General features: G+C 49.1%; 3 protein-coding genes across 3 annotated transcripts; all 3 read left to right on the plus strand.

The window, feature by feature from the left end:
* Positions 1–4,070: 4,070 nt before the first annotated feature.
* LOC307243993 (olfactory receptor 51L1-like) lies at positions 4,071–5,006 on the plus strand (the record flags this gene model as incomplete). The annotated part of the gene is made up of 1 exon (XM_080018965.1): positions 4,071–5,006. One exon carries the CDS (start codon positions 4,071–4,073, stop codon positions 5,004–5,006), a length of 936 nt encoding a protein of 311 aa, XP_079875091.1.
* A 7,728-nt stretch (positions 5,007–12,734) lies between these two features.
* LOC307243994 (olfactory receptor 1D2-like) lies at positions 12,735–13,721 on the plus strand (the record flags this gene model as incomplete). The annotated part of the gene is made up of 1 exon (XM_080018966.1): positions 12,735–13,721. The coding sequence occupies one exon, from the start codon at positions 12,735–12,737 to the stop codon at positions 13,719–13,721; it is 987 nt and encodes a 328-aa protein (XP_079875092.1).
* A 2,895-nt stretch (positions 13,722–16,616) lies between these two features.
* On the plus strand, positions 16,617–17,549 carry LOC307243995 (olfactory receptor 51E1-like; the record flags this gene model as incomplete). Its single annotated transcript, XM_080018967.1, has 1 exon — positions 16,617–17,549. The coding sequence occupies one exon, from the start codon at positions 16,617–16,619 to the stop codon at positions 17,547–17,549; it is 933 nt and encodes a 310-aa protein (XP_079875093.1).
* Positions 17,550–22,112: the final 4,563 nt, after the last annotated feature.

Here is a 22,112-nt window from a genome sequence, read left to right on the forward strand (position 1 = left end):
GCAATTTAAACAACAGTGAAAAGGTGAGAAACTCTCCTCGCTCTGGTTTCGGGGGAACCTTCCCCCATCGCGTCAAAATTTCATCATCACAAAACCTCTGATCCTGTTCCTGACTCTGGTGAGCTTCAGTCCGTAGATGATGGGGTTCAAAATAGGCGGGAAGGTGAGGAACTGAACGGCCATGAAGTTCTTCAGATCCTGTGCCACGGAGACGGAGCCGTAGCGGCTGTACATGACGTCGAACAGCAGCGCCGTCGTCACGTTCAGCAGACACAGCAGATGCGGGACGCACGTCTGCATGAACTTCCTCCTGCTCTCCACGCATTTCAAGGAGGACCGCACCACCCGCACATAGGTGCACACGATGAAGACGACGTGGCAGCAGTAGAACAGGATGATCACCAGGCCCACGATGTTGTTGGCGGTGGTGGAGGCGCACGCCAGCTTGACCAGCGACCAGTTCTCGCAGTAGAGCTTGTGGACGCGAGCGCCACACAGCTCCAGCCTGTAGGTCAGCATCACCACGACAACCTCTATGCACAGAGGCAGCGTCCAGCCGGTGAAGACCAAACAGGCGACCCTGTGTCGGGTCATGACGGCGTGGTACTCCAGCGGGCGGCAGATGGCCACGTACCTGTCGTACGCCATCAGAGCCAGGATGGAGAAGTCGATGGTGGCGTACGAGTACAGGACGAACACCTGAGACAGGCAACCGGCGTAAGATATGACCTGGAAGGAGGACAGCAGATCCCACAGGAACTTGGGGTAGAAGCCGGCCGTGCCGTACAGCCCGTTGATGCACAGGTTGCACAGGAAGACGTACATGGGCTGGTGGAGGTTCTGGTCCAAGATGATGGTCAACACCAGGGAAACGTTGACCAGCAGGACCACGGCGTAGCAGAGCAGAGAGAGCCAGAAGAGCTGGGCCCTGTGGTTCACCGTCTCACTGAACCCGGAGAGGTAGATCACCGTGACGATGGATGTGTTGCCCATGTCGGAGCGTCGAGAAGTATCTCGACGAGGCGACGACCTGGAAGTCAAGGCGTCTCCCCGGACGAGGACCGGGAGCTTCCTCTGTTTATATTCCTTCCCGTCCTCCGAGTCCGTGGCGTCCGACCAGTAACGAGGCTCCGTCTTCCCCTGGGGGTTTACACCGTCACCTGGCTCCACCACCGCAGCTACACACTGAGCAGGAAGGTTTTTAAAAGAAAACCCCAAAGGTCACTGCCCTGAAGGTGAAAGGTGGACGGTGCAGCTCAACCCCTCCCAGCGACACCCGTCAGTCAGGCACATGCAGCTGCCTTCTGATTGGATGAAGCATCATCACCAGGGTTCCACCAAATTCAGGGCGAATGCTGCTCAATTTCACCGAGATCCTCAAAAACAACAGATTTCACAGACGTTTAAAAGAAAAATCCTTTCAGGACGATGATGAAATGAGGCTTCCAAGACAACGGGGCGACGCCAACGTGTTCAAAGACTCACAACTTCATTTACATTTTCCCAAAAAGCGTCAGATGGGTGCGTGGAGGAGACCACGCCTCCTTCACTCGGCTCTCGCTGTCGGTTTGTTTTCGTCTGTCGTTTTTAGTAGCTCCTGCTGGTTCCAGCTCCGTCGCCATGGAAACACAAAGCGCTAAGTCGCTGCGCCGCTGTGTTTGTTTGGTTTTATTTGAATTGTCAGTTGTGCAGGACGAGCCACATTCGCTGGATTTGTTCGGACCCTAAATCAGGAACGTGACCCACGGGCCACCGCCCACCAGGAAGCCTCGTGCAAGTGAAGCAACCGGGTTGACCACGCCCGACCTGGGTCTCATTCTGCCTGCTCTGCTTTGCACTCTGCTCTGTTTCCCAAATCCTTCTCTCCACCAGGCACTGGAGGCTTGGTGGAGGCTTGGTGGAGGCCTGGTGGAGGCTTTGGTGCAGGATTGGTGCAGGCCTGGTGGAGGCCTGGTGGAGGCTTGGTGGAGGCTTGGTGGAGGCCTGGTGGAGGCTTGGTGGAGGCTTGGTGCAGGCTTGGTGGAGGCCTGGTGGAGGCATCGTGGAGGCCCGGTGGAGGCTTGGTGCAGGCTTGGTGGAGGCCTGGTGGAGGCCTGGTGGAGGCCTGGTGGAGGCTTTGTGGAGGCCTGGTGCAGGCTTGGAGCAAGCTTGGTGCAGGCCTGGTGGAGGCTTGGTGCAGGCTTGGTGGAGGCCTGGTGGAGGCTTGGTGCAGGCTTGGTGGAGGCTTGGTGGCGGCTTGGTGGAGGCTTTGTGGAGGCCTGGTGCAGGCTTGGTGGAGGCCTGGTGGAGGCCTGGTAGAGGCTTGGTGGAGGCTTGGTGGAGGCCTGGTGGAGGCTTGGTGGAGGCTTGGTGGAGGCTTGATGGAGGTAGCAGCTGATTCACAGCGTGTGATGTTGTGGTGTGTTCAAAAACCTGGGACTTTTCAGCGTTGTGCTTGTGTCTCTGTGGCTGAACGTCAACACAAACACATTGGAAATGTTTTGTGTTGTTCTATTGATCATAAACAATATTTATAATCCTCTATTTTATTTGGGGAAAAATTGAATTTGGTAAAGGTGGACTTCACAGTATTTTTCTTCACACAGACACTTAAGACGAGGTCTATCTCAAAAAGTACTGTACTCATCGTGGTCAAACCGGGACTAGATTATAATAAGAAGCCTGAACTGCATTAAGATCCATATTTCAGATTGTGGAAGCTTTATTTCAATTTGTCAGTGTTCCGGCGTGTTCAGGCCAGTCCTGGTGTATACCGACTGGTACCACGCTTCAACACTTTGTGGCGTTGCCCTTTTCCAATGGACAGTCAACCTGAATCTGTCGCTTTCATTCAAAGCCTTTCAAGTACTTCAGCACTTCAAGAAAGTAAAAGGCCGCTGCAGCGCCTAGGGTTCCTTCTTGTTGACCTTGGTGTATTGATAATTCTCCTGGCGCTGTTGTGGAGCCAAGGCCATTCTGTTGTGGTTTTGTCGCAGGCTGACCGTGTGGGGCAGTGGGTCGTGGTGTTTAATTGCTCCGCGAGGAAAACTGAGGTAATGACCTGTGTTCTACATTTGCAGGCCCCCAAAGGTAGGAATACAAACATCCAGGGACGGTCATGATTAAGACGCAACTGTGGCACCTTGTGGACCCGTGGGTCATCAGACGCAGGGTGGTGGAAAATGAAGACACTTTCGGGTTCTGTGACATCACCCGAGGGCGACTGTGCAGGGCCCGCTGGGGTTAGGGTCTCTAACGTCTCAAAAAAGGCCCCAGATGATGTCCTACACGCACACACCGAACACACACATCACACACTCCAAACACAGGAGCCGCAGTGATCCCTGAATTGACCTGGGGATGAATAAAGTTATTTTATCTGGATATGAAAGAGTCAACATCAAAACTGTTCAAGTTCAATTTCAATTAAAGATGCACTTTGTGACGCGAAGGCTGTTTTATCAACGAAGAAAAACACAACGTTTAAAAAGATCAGAATAACTATAAAACTGGTATTTTTATAATTATTGATCAACCAAAGTCTATAACCTTCAATAAAAAAAATAACCTTCCTTCGTTAACCCATTAAAAAAACGACCTCATCTCCTGAAAGCGTCTGTATATGACCACACGGCAACAAGAACAACACCAACTATTTTCTGTGTTTTGCTGTGAAATTGGACTTTATCAGCTTCAGAAAAGTTTGAAGAGAACTTCTGGGTGGAGGGCGTGATCTGAGCCTCGTATCACAGCGGGCGGAGCCCTTACAACGTATGAACGCACCGCACCAGGGCCACGGTTGGCAGGTCCCGAGGGTCCGAGGGTCCGAGGGTCCGAGTGTCCCGGCCACAACTCCACACATTATAAAGTCACATTCCTCTCCCGTCCAGATCCAAGTCCACGGCAGAACAGAGATGTGGAGGTGTTGGGTGAGGTGAGGAGACTCCATCACAAGGAGGGAGCGCCGGGGCCTGGTGGAGGCCTGGTGGAGGGGCCCTGGTGTCTCCGCTGCTAACTCAGTGGAATCAGCTCCCAACAAGGAATCAAACGCTCGTTTCTCTGCTCGAAGAACCTTGAACCAGGACGTGGAAATGGAAAATGCTACGGTCCAGCCTGACTTCGACCTGACCGTGTTCCTGGACATCGGAAACTATCGCTATCCGGTCTTTGTCCTCTGCTTGCTGCTTTACACATTTATTCTTTCTGCTAATGTTGTTATAATGCTGGTCATATTTAGGGAAAGGACATTACACCAGCCCATGTATATCTTCATTTCATGTCTTTGTTTGAATTCTCTGTATGGCTCCGCCGGCCTCTTCCCCAGACTCCTGATGGACATCCTGTCCGACCACCATCTGATCTCACGGGCGGCGTGCTTCACCCAGATTTATATAATTTACACCTACGTCTCCTACGAGCTCACTCTCCTGAGCGTCATGGCGTATGACAGGTACGTCGCCGTGTGTCATCCCTTATATTACAGCACAAAGATGACCTGCCGGACAGTCACCAAGCTCGCCGCCTTGGCCTGGATCTATCCGGCCTTCTTCGTTGGCACAACGGTTTACCTGTCAGTCGGGCTTCCTCTGTGCGACAACAGGATCCATAAAGTCTTCTGTGCGGCCTGGTTGGTGGTCAGACTGTCCTGCGTCGACACCACCCTCAACAACATCGTCGGCATGTTACTGACCGCAGCGACAGGCTTCGCACCCCTTTTCTATGTCCTGTACACGTATCTGCGGATTGTCATCGTTTGTTGGAAATGCTCGTCAGAATTTAAAGGCAAAGTGTTACAAAAATGTCTCCCCCATGTTGTGTCGTTTGCCATTTATGCCATCACGGCATTTTGTGATGTTGTCCTCAGCCGTTTCGACCTGGAAGAGCTGAATCCCACGGTGGCGATAATTCTCTCGCTGGAGTTTGTCGTGATTCCCCCGGTTCTGAACCCGCTCGTGTACGGCCTCAAACTGCCTGAAATAAGACGACATGTACTCAGATTATTATCACGCACCAAACATCACGTCTAGCCTGAGAACATAAGACTGAGTTTGGAATATTAAGCTCAATGTCCTAAAATAAAATGTAATGGAACATTTTTAAACAACAACATATTACCTATGCAGACGTATCTGAGCGACTTCATCAACTTCCTAACATGCAGGAAGCACAGTGTGTCTCTGATGGACGTGATACGTGACATGACTCAATGATGACATGTTGGAAAACTTCATCCATTTGTTTTGTAATATTGTAACTTTTAATGTATTCTCGGTCTAATACATTTATTACTAAATATGCAACTACAACGATACATGCGCTACCCTGTCGCCTTGAAATATTCTCCTAATTTTTCCATGTACATTTTTGAGACATTTACATTTTCAATCTAATGATTTCCTTTCCTTGTCATTGTCACGTACGAGCCCCGGCGCAGCGTCAGCTGCACATTAAACTGGTTTTCATGAGAAGCACTTGTGGTTCCTTGCATCCTCTTGCACTAGAAACACCTTCTCAGGCTTTAAATCCCAGGTCTGCCCCAGTTGGTTCCAGCCTCTCATGGAAGTAGCTTCGGACAAAGTAAGTAAATATGAATATAAATGAAGTTTAAAACATAAGCTGTAACGTAAATGCAACGCAATGATCAACCAAACAAACCATTTCTGATAGAGGGAGGAAGAGAGAAACTTGAATTCAAGGTGCGTGGGATCAGAGTGCACATCCGATGCTGACTTCACTTTACATTGTACCCACTACCCACCACCATCCTGCTCATTCATCTTCAAATGTTGGTGCTTACAACCACCTACTGTATGATTTCTGTTGGCCTGTACTATTATTTCCTTAATTATGGGAAAGAGTCTCTTTGTGACAGAAGGCCTCCGTGCAGCTCTGTTGTGTTCACGTGTGGTTGTGCACGTACTGTGCCTCACCTTTGCCGTCCACGTTTGGTGACAGTGCAGAGACATTCTGAAGGGGGACATTTGGGCTTCAGTTCACCAGGCAGGGTGTCGGGACCCTGGAACATACCCTCAGAGTTCAACTTAAATATTACCCCGCCCCAGACCAACACAGGTGAACCACCTTAAGTAATCAGTCATCTGGGGTCAAAACCAGAAATACAGTAATACAGATTTGAGCAGCCACACCTGTCCTGGGTCTAGATAACCGGCCCAAATTACCTGGACCCAGGACAGGTGTGGCTGGTCAAACTACACCATCCCCACGCCACAACAGGTTCAAACAAAACAGGATGTGGGAGAGTGGTTTGAGTTAGGGTTAGGGTTAGGTATATGGGAAAAGTAAATGAACGGACCAAGGACCGGGAGGACCTCCTAGCACACTAAGCTGGTCCTGGTCTCTGCCACGCCCCCGTACAGATGTCCCTGTTACCTGCGTCGCTCACCTAGTCACTCAACACCCTGAAAACCAGAGGTCATGTGCACAACTGTTTTTGATTCAAACACTTTACAATCACACGTCCGAGTCAAAAAAAGGGATCAGATGAGCGTTGACGCAGTTGAATGACAGGGTCCGGAATGTAAAGGTCCAGAGCACTGTCCCAGAACCAAGATGCACCAGCAAAGGTGCTGTGTCGGCTCAAACCCTATTTAGACTGTTCTGCCTTCTGGCGACACGGACGCAGCGTTGCATCGGCACCATTCTGAAATAATAGTGATTCAAACCACCTGATTCTAAACAAGATGCAGGGGAAACGTGTGGCTGGGTCCAGGCCTGATGTCACACATGACCAAGCCGACTGGGCTGAGATTTCAACTGAATTGTTCCCATAGTCCACTTACCACCCGCTTTATATGGATCCATCCATGTGACCAAGACCTTATTCCATAGAACACCAAGTCAGGACTTTATTCACACCCGTCATGTGATCGTACGCTTTACCTAGAAACTGAATTTTGCAGCAAAAAAACATGTCCAGCCCAAGTGCATTGTGCATGAGCTGTGCTGACGTATGAAAGGTGCAGTCACCAAATCATGATTTAGGCTTTATCGTATTCATAAAATATGTCAAAGATAGATAAGCACATCCAGACCGGGGCTCACACGACGCGATAACAAAGCAGATTTTGGGTCCGGCAACCGTGAGCAAAGTGCAGCTCAGTTGACGGTTCTGCAGGTGATGTCCTGCCGTGTGGGGGGGAAAGACCGTGAGCCGCGGCAACAGCACCACAGCAGCTGTGACGCCGCCGAGCATCAGGTCACATGCGCAGTCTGTGTCCAGCCTCCATCACCTCCTCCATCGCTTTTTAATCTCTCCTTTTGGATTTCCTGTAAAAGATTAGAACAAACAATTAAAATAAACTGATGAGTTCAAGCTCGTCCTCCGCCATGTTTGTTTACTGTCACCTTTGATCACATGACATCTACGGGATTGAGAGTCACACCTGTGTGCCAACCTCACACACACACACACACACACACACACACACATAGTGGCGATAGTGGCGCCGCCCCTAGCGGTCGCCTGCCCCGGCGCTCCGGTTACTTTCTTACTCTTTAGTATTTTTTTCCTTTTTTTATCACGATGTTCGCCAGAAAAACATCAACAATTAACTCATACGGCCGCGATGCACTCATGGATATAAAAATTTCCCTAAACGAACAACTTTGGGACTTTTTATCCGTGGGAGCAGAGTGGCCGGCGGAAATCCTACGCGGGAACACTCGCAACAACAACAAAAATGGAGTCGCTGTTCCACGAGCCGGCCCACGGAGGAAGCACCGAGGTAAACGAGGCGGCATTCGGGTCAGAATGAGGACGCAACCTTACCGTCCACCTCTGCCAAGCATCCTTCTTGCGAACGTCCAGTCCCTGGAGAACAAGATGGATGAACTTCGAGCGAGGATTCAATTCCAGCGAGACACGAGGAACTGTTGCGTCCTCTGCCTGACGGAAACATGGCTGACCCCACTGGTGCCGGATGAAGCCATACGTCCAGCCGAGGCCTTCTCCGTGTTCCGCGGCGACAGAACGGGAGAGTCGGGGAAATCCAAAGGTGGAGGCGTCTGCCTAATGGTAAACAACCGCTGGTGTAACGCCAACAACACCAAATTCCTCTCCCACTCCTGCTCGCCGAACCTGGAACAGCTGACCATACTATGCCGTCCATTTTATCTCCCCCGGGAATTCAGCACGGTCATCATTACAGCCGTTTATATCCCACCGCAAGCGGACACCGACGCAGCTCTGTCGGTTCTGTACGATGTGTTGTGCGGATTCCAGAACAGACATCCCGACGCGGCTGTGGTGGTGACTGGGGACTTTAACAGGGCCAACCTTGAAAAAGTTCTGCCGAATTTCCACCAACACATCACGTGTGCCACCAGGGGAGACAGAACTCTGGACCATTGTTACACTCCTTACAAGAACGGATACAAGCCCGTGTCGCTTCCTGCTTTCGGGAAATCAGATCACGCCGCGATCTCGCTGCTTCCTGTTTACAGGCCTCTGATCGCGCGGGATCTGGTGATGACGAGGGAAGTGAAGCGGTGGACGGACCAATCAGAGGCTGCGCTTCAGGACGCTCTGACTGACGTAGACTGGGACGTGTTCCAAGCGAGTTCAAGTGACGTCAGCGAGTTTACGGAGGCTGTAGTGAGTTTTGTGGCTACGCTCGCGGATGAAATCGTTCCCACGGTGAAAGTTCGGATATTTCCAAACCAGAAACCATGGGTTGATAAATCCATCCGCTGCGCTCTGAATGCGTGCACGGCCGCTTACAACGACGGTCTTGTATCTGGTAACATGGACAATTACAAAGCGGCGTCGTACAATCTGCGGAGGGCGGTGAGGGACGCTAAACGGACGTACAGAGACACCGTGGAGCTGCAGATGGAGCGGGGGGACACAAGACGCTTGTGGGAGGGGCTACGAACAATAACTAACTACAAGAGCAGCTCCTCCCCAGCCACAAGTGTGGACGCCTCCCTGGCCAACCAACTGAACTCCTTTTATGCGCGGTTCGAGTCTGGCAGCAGCACCGCTAGCTCGCCGGCTAATTGGAGCTACACCGCTGGGGACGAGCGCGCACTCTCAGTGTCTGTGCACGAGGTCAGGAGGGCTTTGATGCGGGTGAACACCAGGAAAGCTGCGGGCCCAGATGGCATATCTGGACGAGTACTGAAGACCTGTGCTAACCAGCTAGCTCCGGTGTTCACCACAATATTCAACATCTCCCTGGCTGAATCAGTGGTCCCGTCCTGTTTCAAGAGGTCCACCGTCGTTCCTGTCCCGAAGATCGCCTCTCCAGCCTGCCTGAATGACTACCGTCCGGTGGCCCTCACCTCGGTGGTCATGAAGTGTTTCGAGAGGCTGATTAAGGATTACATCTGCGCCTCCCTCCCCCGCACCTTGGACCCGTTGCAGTTCGCGTACCGGCAGAACAGATCTACGGATGACGCGGTCTCCCAGGTACTGCACACCACGCTCACGCACCTGGATGGCCAGAAGGGGGCCTATGTGAGAATGCTGTTCATTGATTATAGTTCAGCTTTCAACACCATAGTTCCCACCAGACTGGCTGTCAAGCTGATGGAGCTCGGATTGAATGCTCCGCTGTGCACCTGGATCCTGGACTTCCTCACAGGCCGCCCCCAGGTGGTCAAGGTGGGGAAGTACATCTCAAGCTCCCTCACCCTGAATACAGGATCCCCCCAGGGCTGCGTCCTCAGCCCCCTACTGTGCTCCCTGTACACACATGACTGTGTGGCCAGGTCCAGCTCCAACACCATCATCAAGTTTGCTGACGACACCGTGGTCGTGGGCCTGATCACCGACTGCGATGAGAAGGCCTACCGCGAGGAGGTGGCTGACCTGTCACTCTGGTGCCAGGACAACAGCCTCCACCTGAACGTCAGCAAAACCAAGGAGCTGATTGTGGACTTTAGGCGTGGATCACAATCGAGGACGCACGCGCCCTTGTGGATTAATGGGACTTCTGTCGATAGGGTGAGCAGCTTCAGATATCTGGGAGTCCACATCACAGAGGACTTAACATGGACTGTTCACACAGACACTCTGGTGAGAAAGGCGAGGCAGCGTCTCTACCACCTCAGGCAGCTGAGGAAATTCCGGGTCTCGGTGAGGATCCTCAAGTCCTTCTACTCTGGAGCAGTGGAGAGCATCCTGACAGGCAACATCACTGCCTGGTTTGGGAACTGTACTGCCCAGGACAGGCGGGCCCTGCAGAGGGTGGTGCGTTCAGCTGAACGTACCACTGGAACTACCCTCCCCCCCTTGCAGGAGCTATACACCAGGAGGTGTAGTAGCAGAGCTGCACCATCATGAGGGATCCTCATCACCCCAACAACGGACTGTTTCAGCTGCTGCGGTCAGGCAAGCGCCTCCGCAGTCACGCAGCGAGAACAGAGAGACTGAGACGGAGTTTCTTCCCTCAAGCCATCAGAACTGTCAACGCTGACCTCACCAGGGGTCCTAACTGAGCCATGCACTAGGCTCCACTACCTACTGTACTGTATGTAGCATACTGTACCGCATACTGTGTCACTGTTCAGGGTTGTTCGTGATGCCGTATTGCTGCGCCGTACTGTTGTATACTGTGCTGTATTATCCCAAACACTACCTCACACTATTCACATTCACATGCCACTTTAATTCACATGCCACTTTAAATGCACATATCTGTATATACATAGCCATATTCCTTCAACCTATTCCATTTTATTTCAATTTATTTTTTATTGTATTTTATTCTATATATTTTTTATCTTATTCTATAAGTATTCCACTTACTGTATTACGTTTTAGGAGTCAGTTAGTCGGTCTATTAGAAAGGAATTTTCTACTTTTAATTTTATTTTATTTTTGTACTTTTTCCTAGGACTTATTGTGTGCTATCACCGGGTGCGTTGCATTACATTTCACTGCATATATGTATGGAAGTATGTATATGTATGTGACAAATAAAAATCTTGAATCTTGAATCTTGAATCTTGAACACACACACACACATACATACACACACACACATACATACACACACACACACACACACACACACATACACACATACACACACACACACACACACACATACATACACACACATACATACACACACACACACACACACACACACACACACATACATACACACACACACACACACACACACACACACATACATACACACACACACATACATACACACACACACACACACACACACACACACACACACACACATACATACACACACACATACATACACACACACACACACACACACACACACACACACACACACACACACACACACATACACACACACACACACACACACACACACATACATACACACACACACACACACACACATACATACACACACACACACACACACACACACACACACACACAGAAATAAAATCGGGGTCCATGTCCCCCTATGGGTCATTGGAGGAACTGCAGGGGGTCTGCAGCAGAATTATTCATTTCTTATTACTTACTTGTTATTGAAAGACAAAGCAGTAGAACCAGTGATCCACCGCCTCGCATATCTATCTATGTTATGTCTGTGTGTGTGTGTGTGTGTGTGTGTGTGTGTGTGTGTCTTTCAGGTGTGACCTTTCTGTTGAAGGTGAAGTATTAGAGCATCTTTCATCCTCCTCTTCATCACCGTTACCAGCTGTTCTCAGTCTCTGGCCTGTGGAACGTACCTGGACATAGAGGCTGGGCCACACCCCAACAACATGGCCGCCAACCTCACAACCCCTAACAACCTCTTACAGGCCCTTACGACCCCAACTCTTCTAACAACCCCTTACGGCCCCTAACGACCTCTAGCGACCCCTCATGACCCCAACTCTTCTCACAACCCCTTAAGACCCCTAACGACTTCTAACGACCTCTAACGACCCCTCACAACCTCTAACGACCCCTCATGACCTCTAACAACCTCTAACGACCCCTAACGACCCCTAACAACCTCTAACGACCCCTCACAGCCTCTCACGACCTCTAACGACCCCTCACAACCTCTAACGACCCTTCACGACCTCTAACGACCTCTAACGACCCCTAACGACCCATAACAACCTCTAACGACCCCTCACGACCTCTAACGACCTCTAACGGCCCCTACAACCTCTAACGACCTCTAACGGCCCCTCGCGACCTCTAACAACCCCTAACGACCCCTCACAACCTCTAACAACCCTTCACGACCTCTAACGACCTCTAACGGCCCCTCCCGACCTCTAACGACCTCTCACGACCTCAACAACTTCTATCGCCCTCTCACACCTTCAAACCTTGTTGAATAGAATCTGTTAGTGTTTGGATGAAGGTGACATCATGATAGGTGGTGGTGTGTGTGTGGTGTTTCACATTCTCAACAACTGTTAAAATGTGAAACATCTTGTCGTGTGGCTCGGCCTCAAGACCACTTCACCACTTCACCACTTCACCACTTCACTCACTTTTGGGCAGAACCAAAGGTGAAGTGGTGCAGTTTGCTGCCTGGTTGTCGAGGCTCCAGAGAGAAGCGTCTTTTACCGTGAATCACTTTGTTGACTTTTTTTTTCAAACTTTCTACATCATTTCTGAACGTGTGGCACCTGCTGATTGGACCTCGTGGGTCCGCTGCTCGTGTGGTCGTCAGGGGGGGGTTTAAAAAGGCGGAGCAGCTGCTCGGTCCCAGACACGGAGGATCTGCTCCGTCTCCACAGCCAGGAAGCGCCGCCGCAGGACACCTCCGCCTCTCCGCCCGAGATCCATGACTTATGAAGAGGCCGCCGACAGTTTAGGTGGAGTCATGACTAACGCTTCGGGCGTGACGGTCCTCACCCTCTCGGGGTTAAATTACACAGCCGGACACAGAGTCGCCCTCTTCTCCGTCACCTTGCTGTGCTACTTGATGATTTGGTTGGTGAACATCATCCTGATTCTCACCATCATCCTGGACCGAAGTCTCCACGAGCCCATGTACGTCTTCCTGTGCAACCTGTGCCTCAACGGGCTGTACGGCACGGCCGGCTTCTACCCCAAGTTCCTGTCGGATCTGCTGTCCTCCACCCGCACCATCTCTTACGCCGGCTGCCTGCTGCAGAGCTTCGTCATCCACTCGTCTTCCGGAGGCGACGTCTCCATCCTAACGCTGATGGCGTACGACCGCTACGTGGCCATCTGCCGCCCCCTGGTGTACCGCTCCGTCATGAGCCGGCAGAGAGTGTGGGCGCTGCTCTCTCTCTCCTGGCTCCTGCCCTTGTTCTGCATGTTGATGAACACCGTCACCACCTCCCGCTACACACTGTGCGGTTCCACAATACACAAGCTCTACTGCTCCAACTGGCTGGTCACTCGACTGGCTTGCTCCACCTCCGTCGCTCACAGTGTTGTCGCCTATTTCAATATTACTTTCTATGCGGCGCACGCCTTTGTCATCGTTTGGTCTTACATCCATCTGCTCAAAACCTGTCTCACATCCAAGGAGAACAGAAGCAAGTTCATGCAGACGTGCGTGTCTCACCTCGCTTCCCTGTCGCTCTTTGCGCTGGCGGTCATGTTGGATCTCATGTACATGCGCTTCGGTTCAAGCGACTTTTCTGCGGAATTCCAGAACTTTATGGCTGTGGAGATTCTTGTCATCCCTCCGGTCATGAACCCTCTCATTTACGGCTTCAAACTGACCAAAGTTCGGAACCGGATCCTGAGCTACGTCAATCCTCCCAGAAAACACCCCACCTTCCTCGGAAAAGTCTGACCGCGCCCGACAGGACGCCCCCCCCCCCCCCCCCCCGCTCCCCCAGCCATCACCGGATTCAACAGCTTGAGCGTTTTCTGCTCCTCACTGTGGGAGCCTCCACCCGGTTTGGGGCGGCAGACTCCTCCATGCTTGTGACGCTGCTTTCACCGTCAACATCTGTGCCCGAGCAACGACTCCCCGAAGCCAAGGCAGCGTCACTCAAAGTGTAGAGATGTGACGGAGAACCTCAGGAGGGGTGCTCCACCGTCACCACTCACGTGACTCCACAGACTTAAAACCCAACAGCTTCCCAAGCGCGCGGCAGCCCTTCGAACGCGTGGCCTGAGCCCATATTCTATCTGTGGACCAACAACACGTCGGCAAACAGGAAGCTTCACGGAATCCAACTGAATTTCTTGAGAGGAAAACCTTTGAAACGTTTGAGGCCGAGACGCGACACAAACCACGGCAACCACACAGAAGTTATGACATCATGAAAGGTGACGAATGTCCACCCCGAATGTCATCATCCCTCAAATCACATCATTCTCTCCCAAAACGCCAGAAGACGTAACGAGGGACGTTGCCTCCATCTTCTCTCCGTCACACAGGAAGTGCCTGGACAGGAGATGGAATCGCTGCCGCTTCCTGAACACCAGCTTCCTGTTTCATGACATCAGTTACCACTCTGCTGTTGCTGGGTAGTTTCCGCCGTATGATTAAATGCATTTCTCGTCGTATTGAATGGGGGTAGAAGTCACTACGCCACAGACTCGAGGCGGATCTTTCAATGTGTTTTCAATAAAGTTTTCATGACAGGTGCAAAAAAAATGGAGATCAAGGCCTGTTCCTTGTGCTTCATGGTTTTCAGCACCTGTGGTGGAACCATGACCACGCCCTCAGACACGATGAGAAGGTAGAGTTCTGCAGCACGTCCACCTGGTTTGTTGTGTTTCCATCTCATCAGGATCCTCCAGACAGGAAACAGGGCGTGGCTGTGAGGGGGGCTCAGGGCAGCTCTGCTCACCTGGCCAGGTGGGCTGCTGTGTGACCTTCCATTTGAAGTACATCCCCAAAAGGAGACACGAGCCACAGGAAGTTGTTGATTCTCTACGGCGGCGACAGGAAGTGACATCGACCGTCCGCACTTGCAGGAAGCCATCGCCGTCGCTTGTGGCCGTTCCTGTTCCAAGTCGTCGCTGAGTAGTTGCCACGGCAACGTATGAATAGCTTCATGTGCAAACGAGGCCGAAAAAACGCCATGAAAACAAATGAATGTATTCATTTATATGAAAACAAATGAATGTATTCATTTATATGAAAACAAATGAATGTATTCATTTATATGAAAACAAATGAATGTATTCATTTATATGAAAACAAATGAATGTATTCATTTATATGAAAACAAATGAATGTATTCATTTATATGTTGTTTGCAAATTCATTGATTTTAAGGTGACTTTGATGAGTGATTTTTAAGGCTATTTTTAGTTTTCTCTCTCTCTCTCTCTCCTTCTCTCTCCCTCGCTTTCTCTCTCTATTTCTCCCTAAGATTTTTCAACTCATAATAAATCGATAACTAAACATTGCAACCTTCTTTCTCTCTTTGTGTAAATACACGTACACAGTCATAAGGTGACATAAGGTTTTTATTTTTCATACTTCTCTGTATGACATCACACTGGAGGTAAAAGGGTGTGGTCGGAACTTCACTTCAGCAGAGGTCAAACTTGGACGTTGACGTTTTGACGTGGGCGCGTGGCCTGACGACCACCTGGCCGGTCTCCTTCCATCATCTTTTAAAATGGCGTCTTCAAATGAACAACCTCCGGAGCCGCGTCGCCGCCGCCCCCCCGGAGATGAGCGGCTTTGGTGAGCGACGCCAAGAAGAGTTGAGCTCAGGGGGCGGGTCTACGAGTATTTACTCCGTAACTTTCACTGATTTCACCTCATCAGTCAGCAAAATGTGTTTCTGAACAAATTAGAGGTTAGAAATAATCAATGTGGTTGTTGAAACCTCAGCTTATTACATCTGCCAAGCTCCAGGCTTGTGGGACACGGACACTGCACCAGAAATTACATTTAATTTAATTTAATTGTATTTAGTTTTATTTTATTTTATTATATTTAATTTGATAAATACATCTATAATAAAAACACACTGTTTTTATTGGCTTTATTTGGGGTGGAGCAGACGACCATATAAGGACATCCGTGACCAGCTGACGTCAGCACCTGCAGAGAGTAGTAAAAGCCTCTGCGTTCAGGGCGGTGGGAATCCTGAGGGTTTTGTTCACAGTCATTACCTTGTCATGAGTTGACCTCATTATTTAACACTCTGACCACACCTCATATCTACCCCCCCACACTGGAACATTATATATATGACAGAAAATAAGTAAAAGCATAACAGGTTTTTAAATGTAAACCGTCGCTAAAATAAGGAACACGTCATTCTGTGTTTCTCCAACAATCCTTTACAAGGACAATCCTTCATTTTAAGGAATGGATGGAAAGGCTCGTTAGCACATTTTTATCATGCAATGTGTACTTTTTCATTTCATAAAAATGAAAAAGTACACATTGCTCCATCTATCTATAGAATGTATATGAAATATGGAAGAGGAGCGCTTTGCAATGTTGGCCGTGCCCACAACAGCCACAGAGACACTCGTGTCCACATGTGGATGACGAGATGGTCCCGCCCGCCGTCCCACGAGACACTCGCCGTGAAGCCCTGAGCTCGCCGCAACTTATAGCTCCGCCCCCGCGCGGCTCCTGAGACCCTCGGCGATGGCACGGAGTTCCCCGCAGCTCATTGGCCGCCGCCGCTGAGGGAGCGTGTTAAAAGGCAGGGCGCGGGGATGGGACGCCGCCCGCTCCCGGGGCCGGGGCGGCGTCGCACGCTTGATGGACAACGTGTCGCTGGTCACAGAGTTCACCCTGTGGGGGCTGGGCGAGGCGGAGAGCCACCGCTGGCTGCTGTTCTCCGTCACCTTGCTGTCCTACTGCCTGATCCTGCTGGTCAACGGGACGCTGGTGCTGACCGTGGTGGTGGACAAGAACCTCCACCAGCCCATGTACGTCTTCCTCTGCAACCTGTGCCTCAACGGGCTGTACGGCACGGCCGGCTTCTACCCCAAGTTCCTCCTGGACCTGGCCTCCGTCTCCCACGTCATCTCGTACGGCGGGTGCCTCCTCCAGGCCTTCGTCATGTACTCCTTCGCCTGCAGCGATCTGTCCATCCTCACCCTCATGTCCTTCGACCGCTACCTGGCCATCTGCCGCCCGCTGCAGTACCGCGCCCTCATGACCAGGAGGCGCGTCTTGCAGCTGGTTTGCTTCTCGTGGCTGACGCCCTTGTGCCTCTTCTCCGTCAACGTGCTGCTGACCTCCAGGCTGCCGCTGTGCCGCTCCAGCATCCCGAGGCTGTTCTGCGTCAACTGGGTGGTGGTCCAGCTGGCCTGCTCCCCCGGCGACGCCCTGCCCAACAGCGTGATGGCCTTCGTCACCATCGTCCTCTACGTGGCCCACGCTTTGGTCATCCTGGGCTCCTACGTCTACCTGATCAAAACGTGCCGGAGGTCGGTGGAGGTCCGGGGGAAGTTCATGCAGACCTGCGTCCCGCATTTGATCTGTTTATTCACTTTTCTGATCGGCATCGTGTTTGATTTGATGTACATGCGCTTCGGCTCCAAGGACTTACCTCAGAGTCTTCAGAGCTTCATCGCTGTGGAGTTCCTCCTCATCCCCCCCGTCATGAACCCGCTGCTCTACGGCTTCAAACTGAGAAAAATACGAAGGAGAATTCTGGCCTTTGTTGACGTGCGACCCGTTGCGTGAGCCAACCACCTCATGTCTGATGATGATGATGATGATGATGATGATGATGATGATGATGTTTCCCTGACGTCGCTCTAAGTGACTCTGAAGGAACTTGCTGAAATTCAACCATTTTAAAAATCGTTTCAGTTTAATTACCAGCTTTGTCGGTTGTTTGAGTGAAATCAGACGTGAAGGTGGAGGCGGGTGGAGGTGTTGAATGACGGAGAACGCCATTCCCGCTTCAAATCTAAATCTTCAGTGGAATGAAGTCCTGGGCAGCTGATGTGCACATCAACACATCAACAGCAAATCTACTTTCACTGCTCCTTGCGCTTTATCCAGTAGATTTACAGAGAACACTGCATGTACGAGAAAGACTGTCTGTCTGCTGCAGCGACTGTCTGTCTGCTGCAGCGCTGTCTGTCTACTGCAGCGACTGTCTGTCTGCAGCAGCGACTGTCTGTCTGCTGCAGAGACTGTCTGTCTGCAGCACGACTGTCTGTCTGCTGCAGCGACTGTGTCTCTGCAGCAGCGACTGTCTGTCTGCTGCAGTGCTGTCTGTCTGCTGCAGCGACTGTCTGTCTGCAGCAGCAACTGTCCGTCTGCTGCAGCGCTGTCTGTCCTCAGCAGTGACTGTCTGTCTGCAGCAGTGACTGTCTGTCCTCAGCAGTGACTGTCTGTCCTCAGCAGTGACTGTCTGTCCTCAGCAGTGACTGTCTGTCCTCAGCAGTGACTGTCTGTCTGCAGCAGTGACTGTCTGTCCTCAGCAGTGACTGTCTGTCCTCAGCAGTGACTGTCTGTCCTCAGCAGTGACTGTCTGTCTGCAGCAGAGCAGTCAGTGAATGTGCTTTCCTGAAGCATCCATGAAAGTAGAGAAGGAGACAGGATGAAGGAAATGAAGAAGGGAGCAGAACTCTGCTCATCCCTGTCACCACACTGAGGGAAGCAGCTTCCCCTACGGCACAACGCCTCCGTCTTTCACATAAGTCAGAGGGACCAGGGCCCCTGTGTCAGTGGGACCGGGGCCCCTGTGTCAGTGGGACCGGGTAACAAAAAACACAAAAAAAAATAGTAATATAGTATGAAAATAGTAATAAAATACACAATAAAAATACTAATATTGTGTGAAAATAGTAATAAAAAAACACTATAAAAATACTAATATAGAAGAAAATAGTAATAAAAAACACTATAAAAATACTAATATAGTATGAAAATAGTAATAAAAACAGTATAAAAACATCAATATAGTGTGAAAATAGTAATTTAAAACTCTATAAAAACACCAATATAGCGTGAAAATAGTAATAAAAACACTATAAAAATACAAATATAGAAGAACATAGTAATAAAAAACACTATAAAAATACTAATATAGTATGAAAATAGTAATAAAAACAGTGTAAAAACATCAATATAGTGTGAAAATAGTAATTAAAAACTCTATAAAAACACCAATATAGCGTGAAAATAGTAATAAAAACACTATAAAAATACAAATATAGAAGAACATAGTAGCTCAGGAGGTAGAGCTGGTGGTCTAGTCATCTAAAGGTTGCTGGTTGGATCCCAGGCTCCTCCTGCTAGCATGCTGTAGTGTCCTTGAGCAAGACACTTAACCCCTCATTGCTCCTGATGGCTGCGTCCGTCGGTGTTTCAATAATTGTAAGTGGCTTTGGATAAAAGCGTCTGATCAATGACTAAATGTAAATGTAAATAGTAATAAAAACACTATAAAAATACAAATATAGAAGAACATAGTAAAAAAAACATTATAAAAATACTAATATAGTATGAAAATAGTAATAAAAACACTATAAAAATACTAATATAGTATGAAAATAGTAATAAAAACGCTATAAAATACTAATATAGAAGAACATAGTAAAAAAACATTATAAAAATAATAATATAGTATGAAAATAGTAATAAATAAACACTATAAAAACACTAACATAGTGTGAAAATAGTTATAAAAAACCACTAAACTTAAACTTAAAATACTAAAAGTGTATATCATTAACATTCCACATTATTTTTGTTATTATTATTATTATTATTATTATTATTATCTGTCATCTACAGTACATTAAACAATGAAATGTCAAAAATGTTGATGCTTTGTTATTACAATAAATAGAAAGGCCAATGGCACCACCTCATGGTACGACTTATATATACAGTATATATACAGTATATAGAATGTATAATACATATAATCCATAGTACGACTAATATATATACAGTATATAATATACATAATACATATACTCCATAGTACGACTGATATATATACAGTATATAATATATATAATACATATACTCCATAGTACGACTAATATATATACAGTATATAATATGTGTAATACATATAATACATATAACGACTTATATACATACCATATATTATATGTATACTACATATACTACATATGTATTACATAGTATGACTCATATATTTACAGTATGTAATATGTAAAATACATATAATACATAGTGCGACTCATATATATACATACAGTATATATTGCGTGTGTGCATGAGTGTGGGTGTGTGTGTGTGTGTATGTGTGTGTGTGCTGTGTCTGTGTATATAATTTGTGTGTGTTTGTGTGTGTGTGTGTGCTGTGTCTGTGTATATAATTTGTGTGTGTTTGTGTGTGTGTGTGTGCTGTGTCTGTGTATATAATTTGTGTGTGTTTGTGTGTGTGTGTGTGTGTGCTGTGTCTGTGTATATTATTTGTGTGTGTGTGTGTCTATTAATGTGTGAGTGTAGTGTATGCGTGTATGTGTGTGCGTGTAGTGTGTGTGTAATGTATGTGTGTGTAGTGTGGGTGTGTGGTGTAGTGAGTGTGTAGTGTATGTGTGTGTGTATGTGTAGTGTGTGTGTGCAGTTTATGTGTGTGTGTGTGTGTGTGTATGTGTGTGTGTGTGTGTGTGTGTGTGTGTGTGTGTGTGCAGTGTGTGTGTGTGTGTGTGTGTGTGTGTAGTGTTTGTGACTGTCTGTCTGCAGCAGTGACTGTCTGCAGCAGTGACTGTCTGTCTGCTGCAGCGACTGTCTGTCTGCAGCAGCGACTGTCTGTCTGCTGCAGCGACTGTCTGTCTGCAGCAGCGACTGTCTGTCTGCAACAGCGACTGTCTGTCTGCTGCAGTGACTGTCTGCAGCAGTGACTGTCTGATGCAGCGCTGTCTGTCTGCTGCAGCGACTGTCTGCTGCAGCAGCGACTGTCTGTCTGATGCAGCGCTGTCTGTCTGCTGCAGCGACTGTCTGCTGCAGCAGCGACTGTCTGTCTGCTGCAGCGCTGTCTGTCTGCTGCAGCGACTGTCTGTCTGCAACAGCGACTGTCTGTCTGCTGCAGCGCTGTCTGTCTGCTGCAGCGACTGTCTGTCTGCAGCAGTGACTGTCTGTCCTCAGCAGTGACTGTCTGTCTGCAGCAGCGCTGTCTGTCCTCAGCAGTGACTGTCTATCTGCAGTAGTGACTCTCTGACTGCAGCAGCGACTGTCTATCCTCAGCAGTGACTGTCTGTCTGCAGCAGTGACTGTCTGTCCTCAGCAGTGACTGTCTGTCCTCAGCAGTGACTGTCTGTCCTCAGCAGTGACTGTCTGTCTGCAGCAGAGCAGTCAGTGAATGTGCTTTCCTGAAGCATCCATGAAAGTAGAGAAGGAGACAGGATGAAGGAAATGAAGAAGGGAGCAGAACTCTGCTCATCCCTGTCACCACACTGAGGGAAGCAGCTTCCCCTACGGCACAACGCCTCCGTCTTTCACATAAGTCAGAGGGACCGGGGCCCCTGTGTCAGAGGGACCGGGGCCCCTGTGTCAGTGTATTGTATATAATATGTATAATACATATACAGTGTGTTGTGTGTGTGTGTGCGTGCGCGCGCGCACATTTGTGTGTCTTTTAACGTGTATACATGTGTGTGTAGTGTATGTGTGTGTAGCGTGTGTGTATTTGTGTGGATACAGTGAGTCTACAGTGTGTGTGCTGTGTCTGTGTATATTATGTGTGTGTGTGAACGACAGTGTAATCAGTGCTGATGTGAGTTTGTTATGTAATCTCTTGACTCAGCAACTCTCATTCCCACACAGCCCCCCCCTCTCTCTCTCTCTCGCTCGCTCAATCTCTTTTTCCTCTTTATTGTTTTCCCACTCCTGCATTCCATTTCCCTCTTTCCCTCCATCTGTCGCTTTTCCCTCCCTCCCTCCCTCCCTCCCTCCCTAACCCTAACATAGTCTCTCCTCTATTCATCTCCCCCTCTCCCCCCTCTCCCCCCTCTCTCTCTCTCTCCTGACTGTATCCGTCTCTGTTCTCCTTTATTTTCTTTCTTTTCTCTTCTGCACTATTCTTGTCTTTATTCTTTACTATTTTATTCTGTCTATCTATCTGTCCATCTGTCTGTCTGTCTGTCTATCTATCTGTCTATCTGTCTGTCTATCTATCTGTCTATCTGTCTGTCTATCTGTCTGTCTGTCTGTCTATCTATCTGTCTATCTGTCTGTCTATCTGTCTGTCTATCTGTCTGTCTATCTGTCTGTCTATCTATCTATCTATCTGTCTATCTATATATCTGTCTGTCT

This window comes from Zeus faber (genome assembly GCF_960531495.2).
Source record: "Zeus faber genome assembly, chromosome: 18".
In the NCBI taxonomy this organism is placed as follows: Eukaryota; Metazoa; Chordata; class Actinopteri; order Zeiformes; family Zeidae; genus Zeus; species Zeus faber.